Here is a 25687-nt window from a genome sequence, read left to right as displayed (position 1 = left end):
GCCCTACACCCTACTGACCTTTTGGGGCCGTGGAACCCTGGGTGATCTTTGATCTCTTCCATGTTATCATGATAGATCTCCACCACTTAAAGGTTGCCTACCCCTACCCTATTACAATCCACTACCTCCCCCCTTTAACCAACAGAACCACACTAACTTTATATGACCACTGAGACCTCCCACACTGCAGCCTGCATATTGGCACTGACATCCCATAGCAACAACAAAGTTCCAGCGCTGTCACTGTGGCAAACAAACTGTAGAAGGTTCCAAACCAACCATCGGTGCTGCTACCAGTAGATTGCTGTTGCCAGCCGAAAAGTTGCCCAAGGGGGCAACGCTATCCAGATGTTAGTATTATAAGAGTACTGTAAAAATATATCTTGTTTTTACAATCATGGTTTCGAGAAATAACATATATACCACTTCATATTTATATTTATTTTTGTTACATAAGGTTATTTATTTAATTTTGTATATTTCGTTTATTTATTGATTATTTTTGGAATTTGAGTCTCTGTTTTAATTTTTTTTTTTTCATACAATATACCAGTATATAATTTTATCGTCCCTCCCCCTTGGGTTTGTCTATTAGTTTCCATTATTTATTTGTCTAATCATGCATTCCATATCCAGTCCTTCTGTGTCATAACATACGGACAGTACATAGTCGTAATCATATTTCCAATATGTGTTTTAATAATTGTAATATATTTAGTATGTTTCAATATGCCTATATTATGTCCGCTTTAGTCCAGTTATATAATCACACATATTTATATTGGCAGGTGGTGAGGGGCTAATGATTTTTAAGAACACTCGGTGGCTTCACCACCTCCCCATGCTTGTTTAAAATGTTTCCGTTGGCATCCTCCCCGTGACTTGACAAAGTGCATGCGTGCGAAACATGTAGTCACGGCAACGTTCTCCTCAATGCGTTGCAGGCTTGTTTTACTTCCGGGTTTGAGACTTCCGCCCCGCTTTGCACCGCTGAACACGTCACGCGCTGAGAGCCGGCTGGTCCGGCTCAGCTCTCATGCTCTATAGCTTGTATTCAGCTTTCCTCAAAAAAACATTGGATTGTGGTTATCCCAGCTCACCCCAGGGATTGCATTTCCTCACCCAGTGGTCCCGCAGGTCATCACCCACCACCACCTGGAGGAACGGCCTGGAACAACACTGGTTTGATTCTTCTATATTGATTGTGTCTTACACATTTTAAACTATTGCTTTTTCTCAATAAATGCATTTCATATCCGCTGGCTGCTTTTACAGTACTCTTATAATACCAACATCTGGATAGCGCTGCCTCCTTCTCTTTTGGCACCTGACATCCCATAGACTTGAATAGAGTAGGAGCAATGTCCTATTAAAGTCTATAGGATGTTATTGGACAGGAGTGGGCAGCCAGGGTATTAGATTTTTCTACTGGCTGGGCTGCACACCAAGGTGATAGCATGACACTGTGAGTTGGCATGATGTACACTAACAGGATGTACCATGGGGACTAGGGAGGGGGTTGTACTGATTTTGGTTCAAATTTGTACTTGCACTTTAATTCAGGCTAGCCATAACAAGAGCATAATTGGAAATACCAAAGATAGCTACAGACTTTTCCTAAGAATGGCCATAGACTGAATTAAATTTGGATGGATCAGCAGGAACCTGCCTAATTTCAATTAGTCTATGGCCAGGCTAGTTGTACTGAAGTCAATCCATCAATTGACTTCAGTACAACCAGCCTGTCTGTTTTTTTTCACGAGATCACTGTCCGCAGCTATAGCTGCTGGCTGTGATCTTTGTATTCTGAGGGCTGGGAAACCTCCCTCTGTCAGAACACAATAGTGCAGCAGGAGGGATTCTCATATCAACACTTAATGTGTTGATGGGGGAATCTGGCAATTTGCTTTTCTTCAATCTGTGTTTGAAGGAAAGAAAATTGTATAATACATGGCTTGCTTTACAGACTGTGCAATCTCTGTACTAAGCAGTAATGACTGTTACATTAATGTGCACATTCCTGAGTGTGCATTTAAATATCTCTGGAGGAGAGAGGGAAAATGGCAGACAGACACCTATCATGACATCACTGAGGAAACAAACAATTCAATGAATGTATAATAAATCAGCACCACGGATATGGGATCTAATTAGTTTGGATCAGCAAAAGGTACTATATCAAAATATATGTGAAAATAAATGTCAATTTAATAAAGACCACACTGAAAAAAACTCAATATGTGCAAAAAAATATTATGGAGCCTACAATGTTATATAAAATGACAATGTGACAATGTAGCCCAGAATCAATAAAATATATATATATATATCTACTGCAATAACAAATACTGAATGGAACTTCAATCATAATGTAAAATGCAAAGATTTAAATAATGCCCAAATTTCAATAAGTGCAATCCTTACAAGGTTCAAATGTGCAAGTAATTCAAAAAAATGTAAAAAAAAAACAAAAAAAAAAAACATACTGTGAAATGACTCAATACATCATCAGTAGTAACCAGCACGGGTTTACAAATGGGCGTTCTTGTCAAACCAATCTCTTAGCATTCTACGAGGAAGTGAGCTGTGAGCTAGATAGGGGGAGACCAGTGGATGTGGTGTACTTGGATTTCGCTAAGGCGTTTGATACAGTTCCCCACAAGCGCTTAATTTATAAAATAAGGTCTGCAGGTATCGACAGCAGGGTTTGCTCTTGGATACGGAATTGGCTAAAAGGCCGTGTCCAAAGGGTAGTAATAAACAGCGCATACTCAGACTGGTCTGAGGTAGTAAGCGGGGTGCCCCAGGGCTCAGTCCTGGGACCAACCTTGTTCAATTTATTCATAAACAGCATTGAGGAAGGGATCAGTAGTTCGTTATCAGTTTTTGCAGATGACACAAAATTGGCCAGGGCAATAACTGCACAGCATGAAGCAGATATCCTACAGAATGACCTGGACAAAATTACGGAGTGGGCAACGACATGGCAAATGAGGTTTAACGTGGAGAAGTGTAAGGTTTTGCACTTGGGGACCAAAAACATAAAAACACAATACACGTTAGGAGGGGAACCCTTGGGGGAATCAAAAATGGAGAAAGATTTGGGAGTCTTAGTTGATGATAGATTAGGCAACAGCATGCAATGCCAAGCGGCAGCTTCCAAAGCCAACAGAATATTAGCATGCATAAAGAAAGGGATGTATTCCAGAGATAAGACTATAATCCTTCCACTTTATAAAACTCTGGTCCGACCGCATCTGGAGTATTCTGTCCAGTTCTGGTCGCCAGTCCTCAGGAGGGATGTGTTGGAGCTGGAGAAAGTCCAGAGAAGGGCAACTAAACTGATTAGGGGGTTGGAGGACCTTACCTATGAAGAGCGGCTGCAATCGCTCGATTTATTTTCCCTGGAGAAAAGACGTCTGAGAGGGGACATGATAGCAATTTATAAATATCTTAATGGGGATCTCAGCTTAGAAGAAAAGCTGTTCATTCGAAGGAATTGCATGAGGACTCGAGGACATACAATGCGATTAGAGGAGAAGCGTTTTAACCTCAGGCAACGTGGGGGGTTCTTTACTGTTAGGGCTACAAGATTGTGGAATTGTCTACCACAAGAGGTGGTTTCTGCGGGTAGTATGGTGACTTTCAAAAGACTCTTAGACTTACATCTCAAGGATCAGGAGATTGAGGGCTATGTTAGATGATTACAGTCACACACACCTACACAGGTTGAACTGGATGGACTATTGTCTTTATTCAACCTCGCCTACTATGTAACTATGTAACTATGTAACATGTGGAGAAAAAGATTGGTGGAATCTCCTCCCCCTGGAATCTTTCAGCTGAAAAATGCACACCTCTTCTCTCCAATTAGCATTGATAGAAATTTACTATAGTCTTCTCCGTTTTAGATAATTCAGATGTATATATAGGGAACACAAGCAAAGTGCAACATAGTGCACTATGTTTCGATGTATAGGCGTTATCAGAAGCAGTATAAGTCAACTTGTGTTCCATATAGAGGGCATTTTCACAACCAAAATACAATTGTTTATTAAAAATATTTGGATACACTTACATTATTCTGTGTCATGCCTGACACAAGGGGGAAACAGCATGGGTAAAGTACAGCAAGCATCGCCTGGGTCAACCTGCAAACAAAGACTGTGAGCCTCCATGGGCTGATATGAGTTCAAGAGGTTGTAAACCTCCAAAAAACTGGATTTTTGACTTACCGTAAAATCCTTTTCTCTTAAGTTCATTGACGATTGAATTGCAATTCTCTCTGATTCATATCAGTAGGGACATCCCAAAGCAGTGCCATAAAATGAGGGGTGGGAACAGCATAAAAGAACAAGTCCCCAAGGCTAAACATAGCCAACCCGGCAACATAGGACTCAGCAGAACAAAAGATGAGACCCACCTGAAACAACAGTAAACACCCTCAAGGAAGGCCAAAAACCCTCCAGACAGCAGCCAGCAAAAAAACTTTGTGGCCAAAAGAAGCATCTGCAGATGCCAGCACATCCACCTTATAAAATTTGGCAAAGGTGTGAACAGACTACCAGGTAGCCGTTTTGCAACCTGGAGCACAGATGCCTACAAGGCGAAAAGCCCAGGAAGCACTTGGTGCCCGAGTAGAACGCGCCGAAACAGGGAAAGGTAGGACCTGACCCTTAATTGAATAAACCTGCACCAACATCTGTCCAATCCATCCAGGAACAGACGCAGTAGATGCAGGAAGTCCCGTTCACGGGCCAGCTGTAAGTACAGAGAGCGAGCCTGACTTATGAAAAGACTCAGTAGTCGCCAAGTACACCTTGAGTCCCCCACACTCTAAACAGAGCAAACAATGCACATTCCTTAGGATGTGAGGGCTCAGGACACAAGATGGGAATACAATGTCCCCATGCAAGTGAACACAAGAAACCACCTTCGGAGGGAAGGACGGATCCGGATGAAGTAGCACTTGGCCCCATGATCAACATATAGGGAGAGCGACAGGACAATGTCGCCAGTGCCGACACCTGCGCGCAGAGTGACAGCAACCAAGAAGGCCACCTTCTGTAACAAGGTAGGCAGGGGATACCCTGGATTACTACAAACTGAGGTTCTTGACGAACCGACTGCACCAAATCAAGGTCCCCAGTAGGTGACGGAGGTCGTACCGGAAATACCAAATGTCGCATCCCCTGGAAGAAGTCACGCACCAGGGCACAGGCGGCCAACGGCCTGTGGAAGAAATTTGCCAAAGCCGAAACCAGACCCTTGACAGTACTCAAGGCCAACTTTTCATCAACTCTCCGTTAAAGTAAGCCAAGATCCGGGCCACCGAGTAAGAGCAAGGGGAGCCCACGCAATATAAGACTGTCTCGTATGATGAACAAAAATCACCCTTGAAGTCGCTTCCCACGCTTCAAGCAGGGTGGTATTCACTGAAGCAGCCAAACCCTGTCCTTCAGCACCTGGCTTTCAACAGCCAAGTCGGCAAAGTCAGCGACCGTAAAGTCGGATGGGAGATGGAACCTGGAGACAATAACTCCTCCCTGAGAGGAATTCTCCAAGGAGCGTCTGCCGATAGCCTGACCAGGTTGGCATACCAAGCTCGGCGAGGCCAGTCCGGAAACCTTCCGCCTTAATCCTGCGAAAAATTATTGGCAGCAACTTGGGAGGAGGAAAGGCAGACCTCAGCTGATACTGACCTTAACCTATCCGTGAGCAGGCACACAGGACCATGCCGGCGGCAGCCGTGCACAGGTGACCATGCTAAACTCCACGGCATCATTCAAATTGAACTTAGCGAATGTTCTTGCCCATGACAGAACCCATGGTGCCACCATTGCACCAGCAAGAGGGTCCCGGGATCGGGCCACAAACCGCAGCACTATCATGTAGATGCAATGCCAACAGGTCCATGTCTGGAGTGCCCCCAACGAAGGCACAACTACTGAAATAACCTCCGGATGAAGGGACCATTCCCCTGCATTCAAGGCCTGTCGACTGAGGCAATCTGCCCGCCAACGTTTCCCCACCAGGAAAGGGAACAGTGGAAGAGCCAGAACAAGGCGCACTGCCCAACGAAGAATTGACACTTCCAAGGCTGAAAGGACGCCCTTGGTGAATAACATAAGTCATAGGTCGTGGCGACGCCGATTAAATGTGCACCTGCAGGTTCTCGATCCAGTGAACCAGGCCAAGCCGGATCTGCCCCAGGATCCAGGACATTGATCGGTATACAGTGAACCAGGCACAGCCGGATCAGCCCCAAGATATTGATCGGTAACCTGGATCCTCCAGGGACCATACTCTTGAAGCAGAGAACCTGCCGAGGACTCCTCCCCACCCAGACAGGCTTGCCTCCGCGGTCATAATTGTTCAGGAAAAAGGGGAGGAAGGATTCCAGATAAAGACTCCCTGGTCAGCCAGCTCAGCTTGATCCAAAAGTCCAGATATTCTAGTCCCATGCGAGAAGGATCGCCTTCTGGGGGATCCCCGAGAGGGATTAAGCAAAAGGGACCGTCCCGAAAGACGGCACCATCAGTCCCAGAATTCGCATGCAGGTCCGAAGGGACGACCGTGCGCGGGACAGTAACAGTTGAACCGCATTCTGAAGTTGCAAGAGTTTTTCCCCCGGAGGGAGAAAACACCCTGACCGAGGGCGAGTCCAAAGTCAGGCCCAGAGAGTCCAGTCCCATGGAAGGGACCAGGGATGACTTCTGAAGGTTCAGAACCCACCTGAACTCTTCCAGAGTTCTCATGGTGACTTCCAAATTAGTTTGTCAGCACCGTAGGGCGTAGGGAACTCCACACGGAGAAGCAGTTCGGCCAGGAACCCGGGACTGATAGGCCCTGCTGCCGCAACAGTGCCAGGACCAGAGCAAACACCATTGTGAAGACCCGAGTAGCAGAAGCGAAAACAAGGGGTAATGCCACAAACCGATAGAGATCCTTCCCCACAGTAAAAACAGAGAACCCGTTGGTGTCCTGAACACAACGGGATGTGAAGATAGGCATCTTAATGCCTATGGACGCCAGGAATCCCCCTGATGTAGGCAAGCCACCATTGTGCGAACAGATACCGCCCTGAATGTCTGATCCGCACGGAACCATCAAAGGGCCAGAAGGTTCAGCTTGTTGAACCAGAGCCTGAACTGCCTCACAGAGTGCCTGCAAGCGATCCAGGGACAGCTGTACATTGGAAGAGAAAAACTCACCGGAAAAAAACGGATTAAAACCTGAACTTGCAACTGGACCGCATGACCCCCTGAACCCCGCTGCCTGGGATCCGGGCCAGCCGTAGGTCCGAGAACCGGCAAGGACGACCCCCACCCCATAGATGGGTGAGGATGCACCTTCAGGCCGAGTAGACCTCGTCCACAGGTCTGGGAAAAAAAATATCTCTTGTCGAGACTAGGGTTGTATGGAACCACCAGAGGAAGTCTTGAAGGACTTTGCCACATCGACTGTCCCAGAGGGACGAAGAAACTGTGGTGAGCCAAAAGGGAGGGACCTCATCCGCGATGAAGGACCCTACCCTTGGTAGCCTGTGCAAGAAAGCACTCTTTCCCCCCGTGAGACCCTTGTATAATGTCCCCCAGGGCAGCGCCAAACAGGTGATCCCCCTGAAGAAGGGAGATCCATTAAGGCCTTCCTAGAAGTTTGATCCGCAGACCAACACTTCAGTCAAGTATACGCCGGATAACCACCCAAAAAGGGAGTCCAGCGCGGCATTGCAAACAAATCCCAGCCCCTGCACCAGCTGGTCCAACAGCTCCCCCAGGGCAGGAGGGACTTGCCCCGCACCAGGTCACAGCATTGGATCTCCGCCCATCAGGCAGAGTCTGCGTGGCAGGGGCAATCGTGAACACTGTGCCCAGTGCAGACCCACCAAGGAGTTCAGATCGCGAGCCACAGCCTGCACCATGCTATCCCCCCAAGTCCTTAAAGGACGGAGATTCCTCCACCGGAACAACGGTAGGCCAATGCAATGTAGAGATCGCACGTCCACCATAGGTGGAACAGTCCACAGTACCCGAGACTCCACAAAAGGGTAACGTCTACCAGGCACTTAGCCACCCCAGGGGAACGTCTCAGACAGTCCCATCCTACATGAGCCTGCTAGCAAAACAAGCTGCTCCGGATGGCATGTGAGTGCCAGATGCTACCGGCACCCCAGGTGCAGCCGCCGCTGCGTCCTCCAAATTGCAGGGTGCCACGCACCGAAAAAAAACAGTGCATCCACCAGCGCCTGTAAGGAGGGGGGGGGGGGTCACAACAGGACAGAGGAAAACCCAGGAGTGTGAGGGTCTGACCACCCCAGAGAAAGAGGGCCCGCATCCACCTCAAAATCCACCAGGGAAGGGGGGGGGGCGTTTACTCACCATACCGGGAACACAGGCGGGCGCCATCTCATGACAGCCCCCCCCCCCCCCACGGAGTAGGGGGGCTGTCAGCAAAATTGGAACGCTGTGACATAAGCCTAGACCCTGTCGTGTGCGTCCTGGCGAGACGTTTAACTCAGGGGGCCAGTCCCCGTCCAGTGGGACTATGTCGCGGCCGACCCAGCGCGGAGCTAAGGCCTGCACTCGCTCGATGGCCAGACTGGGTTGGCCACTTAAGTGGAGAGAAATGGACTTTTTTTTATTTACTTTCACATTTGCACTTCTGAGTATTGCACTTATTGAACCTTGGACATTATTTGAACTTTGTATTTTACACTTTTTTTATGACTGAAGGACCATTCAACATTTGTTATTGCAGTAGATATATACAGTATTTTTTGGGATAATTTTTTGCACACATTTTAAGGTAATCATTTATTTTATTTTATTGATTCTGGGCCACATTGTCACTTTATTGAAATTTGAAGGTTCAATAATAAACGTTTACACTTTTTGCACATATTGAGCTTTTTTCGGCACAGTTTTTATTAAACTGACTGAGGAAACAATGGCAACAAGTCAATAAAAGTAAATATGGTTGCACACAAGATTAAAAGACATGCTGCAACCAAGTCATGGACTGTGGCCCAAACAGCTGGATTGAACAACTGATATCTTAAATCTATGGTAGCTGCATATGCAGATACATGCACCTGTTTCCTCACAGAAACAGGTGCATGTATCTGCATAAGGACCTGTTTACACAAGCTTTTTCTAGCTTCAGAACTGCTTTTCTGTCTCTATACTAGTTAATGGGAATCCAAAAGCAGACTAAAGCCAGTTAAATCAGCTTAGGAGGAGGTAAAATGCATATGTACCCGTGAAGCAGCTCAGAGGCATCTTAAACTTGGCTCAAATGCAGGAAAATGCACTTAAAAAGATAATGCATTTATCCATTACCACAACACATGTCAATCCCATACCTGTAATGCCAAATATATAAATAGTATTACATTTACCCATCAGCACAAGTATGTCAATCCCATACATGTAATGTCAAATATTAAAAAAAAAAAAAAAGAAAATACATTACTTGGTCATGACTCTCGGCATAAGCTATGCACTTTTCATTGTATCTTCTGTTAGTGAGTGTATGTACTATATTTCCCATATCCCAATCCTCATCCTTCTGCTCTTTCAGAATCTGCAAAAAAAAAAGCAAGCATAGTGACAACCAATACAGTAAAATAAATTGCTTAGCATTGATATACAAGTCCATAAAATGAAACGTAAAGAGTTTACCTGGATCCATTTATCAGGCACTGCCATTGCTAGTCGATAGTCAAACCCGCAGCCTCCCTGGAACGAAGGGCAGCAAAGTGCTGGCATCCCAGATACATCCTGAACAACACACACAAATAACTGGATTAGAACATTTATTTTTATTTATTGGAAATAACAAAAAGGCAGGCTAGGAAAAAAAAAAAAAAAAAAAAAAGCATCAGCAACAAGTTACCAACTTATATTTTCAGATTTTCTAACTGCAATATGTGAAAACATGTAAAAACACCGCCAAAAAATTCCTAGGGATGTAAAGGGGGTTTAGAGGAGTATAGATTCATGTAAACGAGACTTGTGTTTTTGCTTAAACATGGTTTTTCAATGTTTGTTTAATGTGATGCACTGAATTTTAACAAAATCAAGTGCTACATTTTTTCATGTGTTAAGACCCCGTTCACACTGGGGCGACTTGTCAGGCGACCTGGTCGCCTGACAGGTCGTCTGCCATAGAGAAGCTGTGGACCCGTTCTAATAGGAGCGACACAAGTCGCTCCAACTTAGAAAAAGGGGCGACCTGGAGTGACTTGCATTGACTTCAATGTTATGAAGTCCGTGCCGGTGTTCCGTGAAAAAACCATACCCGTGAGAAAACCATACCCTCGTCACTTCCGGTTCAGCTACGGAGGGTATGGATTTCTCACGGTAGTTAAACTTGCGGCGGGTACATTAAAACACTTCGGGTGCAACATAAATCATGTCCTCTCCTATCGCTGTAACATCCCACATCTCCGGTGATAAATATAAAAGCGGATCACGGAGCTGCGATCGCCGTCACATTTACATCTCATACTCCCGCCGCCGCTTTTATATTTATTACCGGAGATGAGGGAAGTTACAGCGATAGGAGAGGACATGATTTATGTTGCACCCGAAGTGTTTTAATGTACCCGCCGCAAGTATAACATTAGAAACAGTGCCGTGATATTTTCATGCCCACCGAGCATGCGCACTTGTCAAATTCTTTCTCCTTCAATTACGTATCCGGGGCTCTGAGCATGCGCACTACTGCGCTGCTCTGCTATTTCAGACCGGAAGTGACGAGGGGTATGGTTTCTTCACGGGGTATGGTTTTTTAACGTTACACCGGCCGATCCGAGGTCGCTGTGCGAGCTGCGCACCGCGACCTGTGAGGTCGCCCCGGCAAGTCGGATCGCCCCAGTGTGAACGGGGTCTAACACATATGGATGTTTATGTTTTTCAATAGAAAGGGATAGAAGACTTTCTGCTTCTTGCATGACGCTACATGCAGTAAAATGCAAATGTTGATCCCCATAAAATCAACCCTATTTAATTACATTGCATGAGAACACATTGGTGTGAACTGTATAACTAAAAATATGGGTATTAAATCCTACATGCCATGTAGGCTGAAAAAAAAAAACTCTTGCCAACAAGAACATTTTTAGCTAACACCAGGCACTCTTTAGTGGCTTCCAACAAATCATGTTAGGCAATGTCAGTCTTCAACAATTACAATTACACACTCAAAGGGAAGAGAAGATGCACAAAAGGAAAATCTCAGTTGACTTTAGAAAAGATTGCAACATCATGCACTCTGAAAGCTTTAGTAAGTACTGTGGAGCAAAAGGACATTTAAAAAAAAAAAAAAAATCACACTGGGAGATACCATGTATTCTTTTTGAAATGTTATTCTCTATCCACGGTTCATTTTTAAATGAGGCTGCATGATTTGGAAGCATTTTAAATAATAAGATAACTTGCACTCAGTGGGTCAGAGAGACTGCAGCACCTGACCGTTTCTGAATACCGGCGCATCTCACTTTCATTTAATAGTGCAAAATAGGGTATCCTACAAATAAATACGCCTCAAAAAATGTAGTTTATAATGAAAATGTGATAACTATAAAATGTCCACAATTCAACAGCAGAACGATTTCTGGGACGTCAACATGCCCGCCTGTGGGTTCCGCGGTGGTGCTTTGGACAGTTGATTCCGCTTGTCATACTGTCTGCCATGTCCTGTGTTGTACCCTCTGATGGTTATGTGATGTGCAGCTGGTTGTGAGATCTAGTGTGGTGTGCTCTGTCTGGACATCGTTGTGGTGATACAAGCATTAGAGCCAGCCAGTGGAGTTTCTGATCAGTTTCATAAACTCTGATAAAGAGGCGATTTCTTGAAACGCGTAAGCTTGTCTTACTGCAGGACGATCCAGCTGTTATGCAATATGTCGATCCATGGATGGAATATTAGTATATTACTTTGTCTTTTAACCAATAAATATTTTATTAAGGATAATGCACTAGGCCTGTACGCCCTCTGTTTTGTTTAGTATGATTTCAGGGTATCTAGACATGCCCAGTCTTTTGATGGCAGCACGGCGGTGTTTATCTAGATTTGCCATGACAAGAGCCTAGAAATAAAAAGCACTTTGTTTGGCCCACCTTGGAGCGCAGGAGATTTGTTTTTTACATCTTTAACAAAAAAAAAAGCACAGTTGAGATCCCAGTGTCTGGGAAGAAGCTCTGCATGAGGGGCAGCACCTGAGCACCTTTTTAATATATTGGCACTGTGAGTACCTTATTTCACGAGGCAACAATTTGCCACCAGAGTTGGGACTATCCATGTATTGCATATGAATTGTAGACTACTTTTATTTTTTTATAGTTAGAACATTTTCTATATGAACTGAAATTTTTGAGGCATATTTATGTGAAGGATACCTTTTTTTTTTACTATTGATTTAAAGGGACATGTACACCAGTGTTGTATAGTATAATGATTCAGAAGTAACCACCATCCAGGGTTCATTTCCAAAGTGCCAAACCTGCAGCTTACAACACCAAATAGTTTTTTTTTTGGGGGGGGGGGGGGCGCATAAGCCCCATTTTGGGATATAACAGCCTGTATTGGCTATGACTACTTTCGCTGAGTATAAGGTATATAAAGTATGAGCAAATATGCAAATATCAGTGTACTTTTTGCTTACTAAATAATTTATGATCTTGTGGCTGATCTTAGCTAATCTAAAAAGGTTCCATATTTTTTTTAGGGTGAGATGGTGTTCTAGGAGATCAAAAAGGTGCAACAGTGGTTTAGGCTTGAAAGACAGATAAATATACAAAAAAGTGAATCTTTGGCAACATATATTTCTTTAGATTTTACACATTTTCATTACATGAAAAACTGTGTCCCTCTTAAAAAAAAAAAAAAAAAAAAAAAAAAAAACACAAAGGCATCTACAATGTGCTTATATTTTTATTGTTACATGGGACATGTTTCCTATACTTCAGCATGAACATTCAAAGCAACTTGTTCAGTTCTGTGTGCTTTGCACTAATCCCATAATGCACTCATTACTCATCAATTCTTTGATTGCATCCTGTTTGCAGCTTGGCATATGAATTCAACAGCCAGCATATCCTGATAGATAATTTCCCCCAAAAGACTACTTTTAGGAAAATTAATATTGCCTGCTTGCACAGCAAGAACATCAAAACGCTTTCCAAATTTTTTTTTTTTCTCGCTCTTCCGCAAAACCTTAGCAGTAAGCAACAAGGTTATTTCAATGACTATTGATTTCAGACATTACATAATATCTTACCCAGCATGATAAAGTTAAAATGTTACGGTTGTGAGTGTACAAAACAAACATGTTCAGATTTTTGATTTTTGTCTTTCCGTGACTATTACTTATCAATTGACACATCTAGAAAATGTATTTTTTGTGCATTTCTCTGCCTAAATAATAGTAAAATAAAATCAGTTCACGTTCCTATTTACCGACTAATCAAGCCTTGGAAACTGCAAAGAGAACACAAAAAATGGGCCAGTTAACATGGCACTACGCCATCACATTAGGACAGATTTCACTTTCAATGGTTTTTATTGAAATTTCAGAAACACAAGAAAAAACATAACAAAGTACACGGGGGGGGGGGGGGGGGGGGACAGAGAAAAAAAAAGGGGGGGAGGGGAAGGGTGCGATGTACATTACATAGTACATAGGTTTGCATCAATCTTGGTACAATCAGTAGGTTTAACAAAGATTATACAATACGAACAATGCGAGAGTATAACAACTGGTGTAGAGGTAAATGGAACAACAGAACTAGGTAATTCCTGTCATATAAGTACGAACTGTCAACAAGGGTTGGTGAAGTATTTGCTTTGCATCCAGAATGACCAGTGTTTGTGGAACCTAGGGCTTTGAAGAACAGCATAGGCATAAGCTTTCTCCAAAGAGAATTGGAGGTTAATCTGTTTAATGACCTCAAGGTGTGAAGGAGCGATTGGCTGCCTCCAACATCTGGCTATAATCGTCCTTGCTGCAATTAGTATATGGGTAATAACAGTATGCATGGCGAGTGGAAATGAGTCTATGCCCAAGGAGAGGAGTGCTAAGGCCGGGTCTGTGCTTCTTAAAATACCAGTGACATCTGATATAATTTCGAAAATCTTTCCCCAAAAACTGGTCAGACTTCTACATTGCCAAAAGATGTGAAGAATCGTGCCCACCTGGTCACAGTTACGCCAGCAGAGGGGGCTTTGGGTATCGAAAATTTTGGAAAGTCGGTACGGGGTTAGATACCAGCGAGTCAACACTTTTTGCGCCTGTTCCCAATGGGATACACATTTGGAGGCTCTATAAGTAGCACGGATGGCCGTTTGCCATTGAGCATCTGAGAAGGTTTGCTTGAGGTCACCTTCCCAGGAAATCATATGTGGGGACTTGCGGAACGTATTTTTATGCTTGATGGTATTGTAGAATAGGGATATACCTTTTGTAGAGCATACGGGGTTAGTGAAGAATTGCCACAATTGAGGGGATACCAGGATCACCGGTGGAGGGTATTTACGCAGGAAACTGGAGATGCTGTTGTATGCAAGGGTAGCTTGTACTGGGAGGGAAAATTCACTGGCAAGCTTTGTGAACGGTTTAAGGGTGTCACCCTGGTAGAGCTGTGATACGAAGGTGATGCCAGCTGCATGGAATTTGGAGAGGTTAACATAAGGGAGGAGGACATTCAAAGTGGCAATGGGGATTGGTAGTTTGACAGGTGTCGCAGAACCTGGAAGGTGGTGGGATAACATTCTCCATGACAATAGGGGAGCCTGAGTCGGTAGGGGGAGCGTGTGGAGGGGTACCTGTTTCCAGCTATCTGCTAATAGCAGATCACTAAGGGCATGTACATTAGAGAGCGCTTTTTCTATGGGAACCCACGGGAGGTCAGAGCGTTCGGAAAACCATTGGCGAAGGGCGGTGAGATGGGCCGCAGAATGGTAATCCAGAAGGTCTGGCATACCAATGCCTCCAACCGATTTGTGGCGAGTCGAATGGGCATAAGAGCATCTGGCCCTCTTTTTTTGCCAGACAAAAGCGCGGAGGAGCGACGAAAGGGGTTTGATGAGCTTCTGGGGAATGTAGACTGGGAGAGTACGAAAGAGATACAAAATTTTGGGTAAGCAGACCATTTTAAATGCAGCAATCCTGCCAGTCCACGAAAGATCTGCCGACGTAAGTTTGGCTATGTCTGCGGAGATAGTCGAGATCAGAGGTTTGATATTGGAGGTGACTAAGTTGGCCGAGGGAAACGTGAGGTTAATGCCTAAATAGCGGAGCGGTGACGTAGACCATGTGTAAGGGAGAGTGGTTTGTAGATGAGTACGCGTTGTATTGTGTACGCCCATATTGAGAATAACGGACTTACTAAAGTTGACTTTGTAATATGAGAGATGACTGAAATTTTGTAGTATGTCGTGGGCCGCCGGGAGGGATACTACAGGGTTTGTGAGACTAAGAATCACATCATCAGCGAATAGTGTAATGACATGTTCCGAGCGGTTGATTTTAAAGCCGGAGACCAGGGAGTTTTGTCTAAAGGAGGCTGCTAGTGGTTCAATGATCAGGTTGAAGACAAGAGGAGATAAGGGGCATCCTTGACGGGTGCCATTTGTTATAAAAAATGGTTTAGACAGGACTCCTGCTGATAGGACTTTAGCCGAAGGTGAAGAGTAAAGGGAGAGTATAGCGGACATGATCGGGCCCGAGAAGCCGAACTTCCGCAGCACCAATTCCATGTACCCCCAGTGGACTCGATCGAACGCCTTCTCTGCGTCTATAGAGAGGAGCAGAGAAGGCGTTCTAGAGCGCTCTGCGTGGTGGATCAGGTTGACTACTCTTCTGGTAGCGTCCGGAGCTTGTCTTCCCTTTACAAAACCCATCTGATCCATGCCTACTAGTGTGGGGAGAATTGTTGCTAGTCTATTGGCTATCAATTTGGCATAGACTTTTACATCAGTGTTTAATAGCGAAATGGGCCTGAAATTCGCGGGTGTGGATGGTGGTTTACCGGGTTTGGGGAGGGTGGTGATATTAGCTAGGAGCATTTCTGACGGAAGAGTACCGGTTTGGATGGCCGTGGAAAATAAAGGGAGCATGTGGGGAATTAGGGTGTCTTGCATGGTGTGATAATACTCATTTGTCAGGCCGTCCGGACCTGGGGATTTACGGAGGGGAAGGGCTTTAAGAGTTTTGGCTAATTCTTGGGTTGAGAAAGGGCGGTTCAGGTAGGCAAGGGAGTCTGTAGAGAGTGTTGGTAGATCAAGGCGGTCAAGGAATGCTTTTATGTCACAGGCGCTGGGCTGGGGGGTGTCTTTGTCATCACGCAGGTTATATAGGGATCCGTAGTAGTCTGCGAAGGCATCAGCAATTTTTTGGGGGTGGGTTAATTTTTCACCAGTGTGTGGGTGGGTAATAGAGTCTATCCTGGATTTTATTCGTTTGGCACGTAGCCGAGAGGCCAGGAATTTGCCTGCCTTATTGTGGGACGAGTAATACTGTAAACGCAGTCGGGCCAACATTTTGTCGTGACGGTCAATAAGGAGACGCCGGAGGTCTAATCTCAAGGATGTGAGTTTGGATGCATTAGCGGGGGAGGGTGCGGTGGCATTGATAGTGTCTAGTGAGTGAATTTCTGCAGTGAGGTCCCTCAACTTCTGTTGATATCTCTTTTTAAGGCGAGAGCCCAGCTGTATGAGGATTCCCCTGACGAACGCCTTGTGGGTGTTCCAGAGGGTGGTTGGGCTGACATCTGGTGTGTCATTGGTCTCAAAGAATTCTCTCATTTGTGATTGCAAGTGTTTAAGGGAGTCAGGGTCAGATAAGATGGAGTTGTTACAACGCCAAATATAGGAGGATGGGTTTGCAGGGCCGGTGGAAATGGTCATGTGTATTGCCGCATGGTCGGACCACGTGATAGGGGAAAGGTCAGTGTCAACTACTAGGGGCAGAGTGGCAGAATCTACCAAGAACAAGTCGATCCTGGAGTAAGTGTTGTGACAGGGTGAGAAATAAGTATAACCTCTTTCTTCCGCGTGTTGGTACCTCCACACGTCATGGAGTCCTTCGGCATGTGTTAAAGCAGCCAGTGAAGGCAACTTCGATTTAGGATTGGAGGAGGAGTCCATGACGCGGTCTGGCACCAAATTGAAGTCCCCACAGATGATCAATTTGCCCACCGTTAATTTTTTTACCTTAGCATATAATTTACGTAGAAAACGCAATTGGTGAGTGTTAGGCGCATATACATTAACTAACGTGTAATGGCAGCCATCCAAAGTACAATTAACAATGAGATACCGTCCCTCCGTGTCCTGCACCACCCTGGAGTAAGCGAAGGACACCGAGGCACGGACAGCTATCAACACCCCCCTCTTCTTTTCGTTGGATGATGCTAGAAAGACGTGTGGGAATTCCTGATGGGAACATTTGGGGGTAGATCCCAGCTTGAAGTGAGTCTCTTGGACTGCAAGAATGTCCGCCTTGGAAGAAAGTGCTTCTTGCCACAAGGAGTAGCGCTTAGCCGGGTGGTTGAGACCCTTAATGTTCAGTGAGAGGAAGTGCAAGGGCGTCATGGGGGTGGATAAGGGGACACAGAGGTGCCGGGGTCAGTGAAGAGAGGCAGTCCTTCGGGGCATAGAGGCAAGTCCATCAGTGGTGGATAGAAAGTGAGGGACAAGGGGCAAGGCCATAGTCCAACAGGGACTATGAGCAGCACCGTGGAAAAAAGTACCTGAGTAGGAGACGGTCATTGAAGATCGATTGCAGGCGATGAAGAACTCAGCAGAGGAATTAAAGCCGTGACAAGGACAAAGTTGAATCAAGATAGTGAGCGAAGTCCAGCTGCGTGTGTAGCGGATGAATGCAAAACCGGAGTCTCTACCTGGAGTTGTGGAGAGAGAGAAAAAAAAAGGGGATAGACACAACATAGGACAAAGGACACGACAAACAAGGAGGGAGGGGGAGGTAAAAAGAACTTGGCCCATGGGGACCAGGTGAGCAATCTGTATTGCGGAGATTGCGGGGTTCATGGACACGGTGTTGGGTGTCCATCAGAGACAGCGGAGCCGGGCGTACCCGTCAGGATGATATGTGGTGAATTCACTTGTAATGGTTAGATGATCTGGACGATCTGGATGCGAGCTGCCAATCCGGTTGGACGTGAGTAGGCAAAAGTGGGGCGCTGCTGCTTGGAGAATGGTCTGGAGGCTCAGGGACTATACCCCATTGCTGTAGCAGGCGTATCCCTTGGTCAATCGTAGTTATTTGGGTCGTCGATCCTTGGTAGGTGATGCAAAGTTTGGCTGGATACTTCCATTTATATATGATTTTGTGATTCCTGAGGGCTTTAGTCACAGAGTTAAGGTTACGTCGTTGCTGTAGCGTATATTGGGAATAATCAGGGAGTACCTGGAGAGTAGCGGCGTGTTCAGGCAGGCGGTCCTTGCGTCGGAAAGTCTCAAGAATCTTTTCCTTTGCCTGAAAAAAGTGTATCCTAAGCAAAACATCCCGGGGAACTTCTTGTGGGAGGAAGGAGGGCTTGGGGATGCGATGGATCCTGTCAATTGTCAAGTCCGCATTAGTAAGCTCAGGTACCGATTTCTGGAAAAGATCTCTCACATAGGTAGGCAATTGGTTAGGGAGAACAGATTCCGGAATACCGCGAATCTTCAAGTTATTTCGCCGTGAACGGTCTTCAAGGTCCGCTAGTTTGGCTTGGATGTGGCGAATGTCAGTTTGTTGAGCTGTGTGGGAGTCTACAAGGGTATTATAAGACGCTGTAAATTCTCCCATTTTCTCCTCAATGGTATGTACTCTATCTCCCATCCCATGCAATTCTCTTTGGCAGTATGCTATGGAGGCAGAGATATTGGCTTGCAGGGAAGCATGGAACATAGACATCATGTCTTTTAAGGCTGTGTCCGTAATAGGTTTGCCTGTGGTCACCAGGGATGCAAAGGGATCAGGTGAGGGGGTATAGGCCTCAGCGTGGGTAGTGTGGCTGGCAGCAGCACTCACCTCCATGTCCGGGTGTTCCAGGGTCGGCAGAGCTTCCTCCCACCTCGGTCGGGACTTAGCCGGGCTTTGTGTGGAGGGTGTAGAGGGCGAGGAGTCCGAGGAGCGAGATGGCCGCATTGGATTCGGCTGGGTGGAGAGCCCTGGAGCCGTAGGAGGAGCCGCGTCATCGGTGCGCGCCGCCGCAAGAGGGCGGACGCGCTGAGGCAGAGGAGAGGTGCCGGCGCCATTTTGTTGAAGACCGGCGGTGGCCGGCTTGAAAAACTCCGATAATTTGCGCACGACAGGCTGCTCCAGCTTCCTCCTTGCCATGATCGGTGGATGCAGCGGGACTTCGGACGCCCGAAAATGGTGCAGATGGGCTGCGATCGTCTCTGTGGTAGGCTGTGGAGATTGAATAGACCGGGTACACGCCGGAGCTCAAGGTCTAAGCGGCCATCTTAGCCAGCGGTCGCCACGCCCCCCACATTAGGACAGATTTAAAGAAAATGTATTGCCATTGAATTTTCTTTCAATGTGATAAGCTTGGCGCATATACTGTATCTCACAAATGTGTACTAATGTTTCAAAAGCATCTTTGTTTATACTTCAATAGTCATAGTTAATCATAAATCCACATTAAGCAGTCATGTTTGCCTAGGCTGGATATACTTCATGGTTTGTTTTGCTGCACAGTTTTTTTCTACTTTTCTTAGAGCCGGTTCACACTTGTGCGGATGCGCTGATCGCATGTAATTCGAAGCGCACTGCTCCATCATTACATGTGATCTCCTGTGCGGATGCGAGTTCAGCCATACACTTTGCATGGCTGAATTCGCAGCGCATCCGCAGCAAACTCGCACATGAGGCATTTTTTGAGCCGCCTCAGAATCGGATCGCAGTGGTTCACACTTGTGCAATCCAATTCTGTGCGAACTTGCAGATCGCACTGCGATATGCGATCGCAACTGGGGGTGTCAACTTTTAATTGACACCCCCTGCGTATCTCATATGGCAGTGTGAACTGCCAGATGTGCGAATGCGATGCGGGAACACGCTGCATATTCACAGCGTTCCCGCATCGCACAAGTGTGAACCGAGCCTTATGGCTAATCAATCCGTCTGCTGAGATGGACTCACTAGAAGGACATTCTTTAGGTGATATGGCTTGTTACCACAGCAATAACTAAAAAGGTGCTAAACACAGTACAATATATTGTATAAAGAGGGACTATAGGAAGAGTCTTTAGATTTATACGCTAGACAGCTGTGTGGAAATTTTTTTTATCTAAAAGTTAAATTAAAAACAAATTCAGGCAGACAAAAAAAAACACACAAATGAAAGCATTTTTTACATTCATGAAGTCAACATTAACCACTTGCCGACAGCCCCACGTGTATATATATATATATATATATATATATATATATATATATATATATATATATACATACACACACACACACACACATCGGAGCAGCGGCTCCTACAGGCGAAATCGTGTACCTGTATGTGATCGCCTCTTCCGGGTTTGTGGCGTGCACACGTGCCGCCGGTGACCAGCTCCCACTGTGTTTGGACACAGTCGGAGACCAATCAGAGTTTCTGGTGGACCTGATATCTGCCGGGACCCGCCAATTGTTCCCAAGAAAGGCTAAATGGTGGTCTGCCTATGTAAACAAGGCAGATCGCTGTTCTGTGACAAGCGACCAAAAGCAAGATCCGCAGATGCCAGAACTTTGTAAAAGTGTGCACTGGCAACCAGGTGGCCGCCTTGCAAATCTGCGTCACTGACACCTGATGACAGAAAGCCCAGGAGGCACTAAGCACCCTAGTAGAGTGCACCTTGACAGGGAAAGGAGGAACCTGACCCCTGATGGAATAGGCCTGAACCGGCGTCTGTCTGATCAATCTGAAAATGGTCACAGAGGTAGTGGATAACCCTTTTTGTGGTCCATCCGTGCCTGGACCAACTCCAAGGAATGCAAAACATTCCTTCGGATGTTTTGGCCTGGGACAAAGGGAAGGCAACACAATGTCTTCATTCAAATGAAAATCAGAGACAACCTTTGGAAGGAACGACAGACAGGAGAGAAGAACCACCTTATCCTTGTAATTCACCAGGTAAGTGAACAACAGGATAATGTCGCCAGTTCCGACATCCTGCGTGCAGAGGTGATAGCCACTAAAAAAGCCACATTCTGGGACAGCGTAGGCAGGGAAATCTTCCGAATATTTTCAAAGGGAGGCTTCTGTAGATTTGAAAGCACCAAATTAAGATCCCAAGGCAGCAGCGGAGCCCGCATTGGAGGAACCAAATGTCCAACAACCTGAAGAAAGGTACACACCAGGGAGTGTGTGGACTAAGGTCATTCGAGAAGACTGCTAAAGCCGACACCTGGCCTTTGATGGTACTCAAGGCCAATTTCTGTTCAACCCTCCGTTGAACAAAGGTCAAGATCTGAGCCACCGAGAATAAGCGAGGAAGAACCCCAGGAGACTTACACCACGCAATGTACGTCTTCCACGTAGGATGATAGATCTTCTTGGAGGTAGATCAAATGATATTGACAACACGGGGCCACCAGTGAATCTGTGGCATCCGTCAGAGGATACCTCGACCGAGCCACAAAGCTCTGCACCTTTCTAATGAGCTGAGAAGCCAACAGATCCATCTCGGGGGTGCCCCACGGGAGACACAGCTGATAAAACACCTCTGGATGAAGGGATCACTCCCTGTGGTCCAAAGCCTACCAACTGAGATAATCCACCTGCCAATTTTCCACCCCGGGAATGTGTACGGCGGAGAGGGCTAGAACAAGAAAGGCCCACGTCTACGATGAGGTTCCTTACCCTAAGTAGCATGTGGAAGAAAAGTACTCTTCCCTCCTGTGAGACCTTTAATGATGTCATCCAGGATATCTCCAAACAGGCGATCTCCTTGAAAAGTCTGATCCACAGACCAGCACTTGAGCCAAAAGACACCCCGAAGGACCAGTGCCAAAACCGAGAGGCGAGCCATCAGGGGAGCCGCATCCAAAGAGGCATCACAGCTAAACTGCAGCCCCTGGACAAGCGGGTCTACCAGCTCGGCAAAGGCAGGGGGGAGCTTGTTCCCCCTCCTGGTAACAGTGTAGGAGCTTAGCCCATTCAGTCAGAGTTTGCGACACTAGGGAAATGGTGAATATCGGCCTCATTGCCGAACCAGCCAGAGTGTACATAGTGTGGGCCACAGCCTCCGCTTCCGGTCAGCCGGATCCTTAAAGGCCCGGGACTCTTCAACCGGAATCATGGTTGCCTTGTTTAATCTGGAAACCAGAGGGTCCACCACCGATGGCACAGACCACTTCTTAAGAAGGCACTCCTCATAGAGGTAATGTCTAGTAAAGCGCTTAGAAACCCCACGGGGACGCTTTGATTGTCCCCACTCTTTAGCGACAATTCTGTCAAAATAGGCAGGGAAAGGAAACACCTTTACCGCTTTGGATGGCTTGTGAGTGCCAAAGGGCACCTGCGACTCCATCGCCGCTTTAGCTGCATCCTCCATCTTCAGGGTCTCACGCACAGATACAATCAGTGCATTTACCAGCGCATTTCACGTGCGCGGTCGCAGATGTGGAGGAATCATCCTCACTATCAGAGGATTCCAGGCGCGTGGTTGCAGACCCAGCAGGGTGACCCACGTCCACGGCAGCCAAATCAGATTCAGGATCTGGTTAGACAAATGAGGCAGGGGAAGGCGGGTGCTTTTTGCTAGCCCATAGCCCGCAAGCCAACTTCACCCGGGACACAAGGGACTCCAGGACCGCCGTCAGTGCATGGATGGGTAGCTGGGACCCGGAGGGCCCGGCAGCATCAGAGAGGGGATCAGGTGGGGAATTGTGCTCCAAAGACTCCATGAGTCATCAGGGGGACCCCACAAAATGTGTAAAACACTTCTAAGGGACAACCCCCACTGGGCTAGCAGCACCACCCGGTCACCAGGCCCAAAGAACTAAGCGATCCTCAGCAGAGAGGGAGAGGATCCCACCAGACTCACCACCCACAGCCACCAGGAGAATCTGCAATACACCTGCAGCGATCAGGAACAAAAATGATCCAAGAGTCAGCACCAGGGGATGAGGAGGGGCTCCCACTGCCAAAATTGCTACCCACAGTGCTCCACTGTCATGGTCGCCACTATTTCCAATAGCAAACCACAACAAAATGGCCACCAGACTACACAAACATGGCTGCGGTGTATAGAAATACACAGGCTACAACAAAATGGCAGCCCTGCGCAGCACTACAAGGCTTACAGGGACCCAGAAGGAAGACCAGGCCTCAAAGACAGATCAAGGCAGGACAGGGGGCCGTGGCAGGAGCCCCCACCAGGTTGATCGTCCGGTCGCCGGCGGCGCACCCCCCTGCCCCCATCACCAGATAGCGCCCTGCCCCATCCCAGGAAAGTGGCCAGATCACCCAAACAGCCCCAGCGGAGGAGGGGGCAGGATAAGGGACATGGCAAGGGAGGATGCCTGTGGGAAGGAGGGGAACCCAGGGGTCTGACCATCCCAAGGAGGGGCCCATGCCCACCCAAAAACCCTGCAGGGGGAGAGAGGAGACAGCTACTCACCATACCAGGAACCGGGTGGGCACCGCTCCAGACAGAACCCCTCTCAATCGATTTGGGGGGCTACCGGCCAGGAGGAACGCTGCGACTCGGGCACAAGGCATTTACCTCACAGACAAGCCCCCATCCAGTAGGGCTATGTCGCGGTCAACCTAGTGCAGAGCTGAGGTCTGCTCGCGCTCACTGGCCAGAATGGGGTGACCACTGGATCTAGATTATCCAGCTCATCGCCCAGCCCAGCAGTGGATTGTAGATTTCACAGGAAAAATCCAGGAGAAAAAAATGTCTATCTAAAAGGAAAAAAAACGCCATGACCAGAGATCTCAGCAAGGAGGCTAGTTCCTTACTCTGAGTGGCTATAGCAGAGAGAGGGAGTATGCCCCCTGGGACTGCCCATGGGTGTAGCCAGAATTCTTTTCTGCCTAGTGTCCTACTCCTGTAGGGGCAGATTAACCCAATGGTTATGAATATCAGGAGCTGTGTCTGTCAATGAATGAAAGAGAAAATAGGGGATTTTTGACTATCTCTATATTAGCTTACCATTTCAGGACATTACAGAAGGTTGTCCTGCTTTAATTAAAATGTAATTAGCTATATAATGTCCTGATCGCACCAAGCTTAATACATTAAGGGCTTGAATGTTGCATTTGGCCTACATGCTCAATTTAATTACATGTTAGACAAGGTAAAAATGTCAATCTCTGAAGAAGAATTTAAATCTTTCTGCTGGTTACAAGCTGCCATTACGTTTTTGTTTTTAGCGTTATACAGTATCTCACAAAAGTGAGTACACCCCTCACATTTTTGTAAATATTTTATTATATATTTTCATGTAACAACATTGAATAAATGACACTTTGCTGCAATGTAAAGTAGTGAGTGTACAGCTTGTACAATAGTGTAAATTTACTGTCCCCTCAAAATAACTCAACACACAAAAGGGAGTACACCCCTGAGTGAACATGTCCAAATTGGGCCCAAAGTGTCAATATTTTGTGTGGCCACCATTATTTTCCAGCACTGCCTTAACCCTCTTGGGCATAGAGTTTATCAGAGCTTCACAGATTGCCACTGGAGTCCTCTTCCACTCCATGACGACACCACTGAGCTGGTGGATGTTAGAGATCTTGTGCTCCTCCAACTTCCATTTGAGGATGCCCCACAATAGGGTCTGGAGACATGCTTGGCCAGTCCATTACCTTTACCCTCAGCTTCTTTAGCCAGGCAGTGGTCATCTTGGTGGTGTGTTTGGGGTGGTTATGTTGGAATACTGTCCTGCGGCCCAGTCTCTGAAGGGAGGGGGATCTTGCTCTGCTTCAGTGTGTCACAGTACATGTTGGTGTTCACGGTTCCCGCAATGGACTGTAGCTCCCCAGGGCCGGCAGCACTCATGCAGCCCCAGACCATGACACTCTCACCACCATGCCTGACTGTACGCAATGCACACTTGTCTTTGTACTCCTCACCTGGTTGCCGCCACACATGCTTGACACCATCTGAACCAAATGAGTTTATCTTGGTCTCATCAGACCACAGGACATGGTTCCAGTAATCCATGTCCTTAGTCTGTTTGTCTTCAGCAAACTGTTTGCGGGCTTTCTTGTGCATCATCTTTAGAAGAGGCTTCCTTCTGGGAAGACAGCCATGCAGACCAATTTGATGCAATGTGTGGCGTATGGTCTGAGCACTGACAGGCTGACCCCCCACCCCTTCAACCTCTGCAGCAATGCTGGCAGCACTCATACGTCTATTTCCCAAAAACAACCTGTGGATATGACACTGAGCACGTGCACTCAACTTCTTTGGTCGACCATGGCGAGGCCTACTCTGAGTGGATCCTGTCCTGTTAAACCGCTGTATGGTCTTGATCATCGTGCTGCAGCTCAGTTTCAGGGTCTTGGTAATCTTCTTATAGCCTAGGCCATCTTTATGTAGAGCAGCAATTCTTTTTTCAGATCCTCAGAGAGTTCTTTGCCATGAGGTGCCATGTTGAACTTCCAGTGACCAGTATGAGAGAGTGAGAGCAATAACACCAAATTTAACACACCTGCTCCTC

At 46.6% G+C, this 25687-nt stretch overlaps 1 protein-coding gene across 1 annotated transcript in view; it reads right to left on the bottom strand.

Moving 5' to 3' along the window:
• GBE1 (1,4-alpha-glucan branching enzyme 1) overlaps positions 1-25687 on the bottom strand; it is a 506395-nt gene that overhangs the window by 137574 nt on the left and 343134 nt on the right. Inside the window, exons 11-12 of the mRNA XM_082244860.1 lie at positions 9684-9782; positions 9475-9585 (exon numbers count right to left, since the gene is read on the bottom strand). Coding sequence (XP_082100986.1) covers positions 9475-9585; positions 9684-9782 — 210 coding nt within the window. The remainder of the gene's footprint in view (positions 1-9474; positions 9586-9683; positions 9783-25687) is intronic.

Source organism: Pelophylax lessonae (assembly GCF_965119305.1).
Source record: "Pelophylax lessonae genome assembly, chromosome: 2".
NCBI classification, from domain to species: domain Eukaryota; kingdom Metazoa; phylum Chordata; class Amphibia; order Anura; family Ranidae; genus Pelophylax; species Pelophylax lessonae.
The sequence above is the reverse complement of the archived record's forward strand: the minus strand, read 5'-3'. Positions and strand labels throughout refer to the sequence as shown.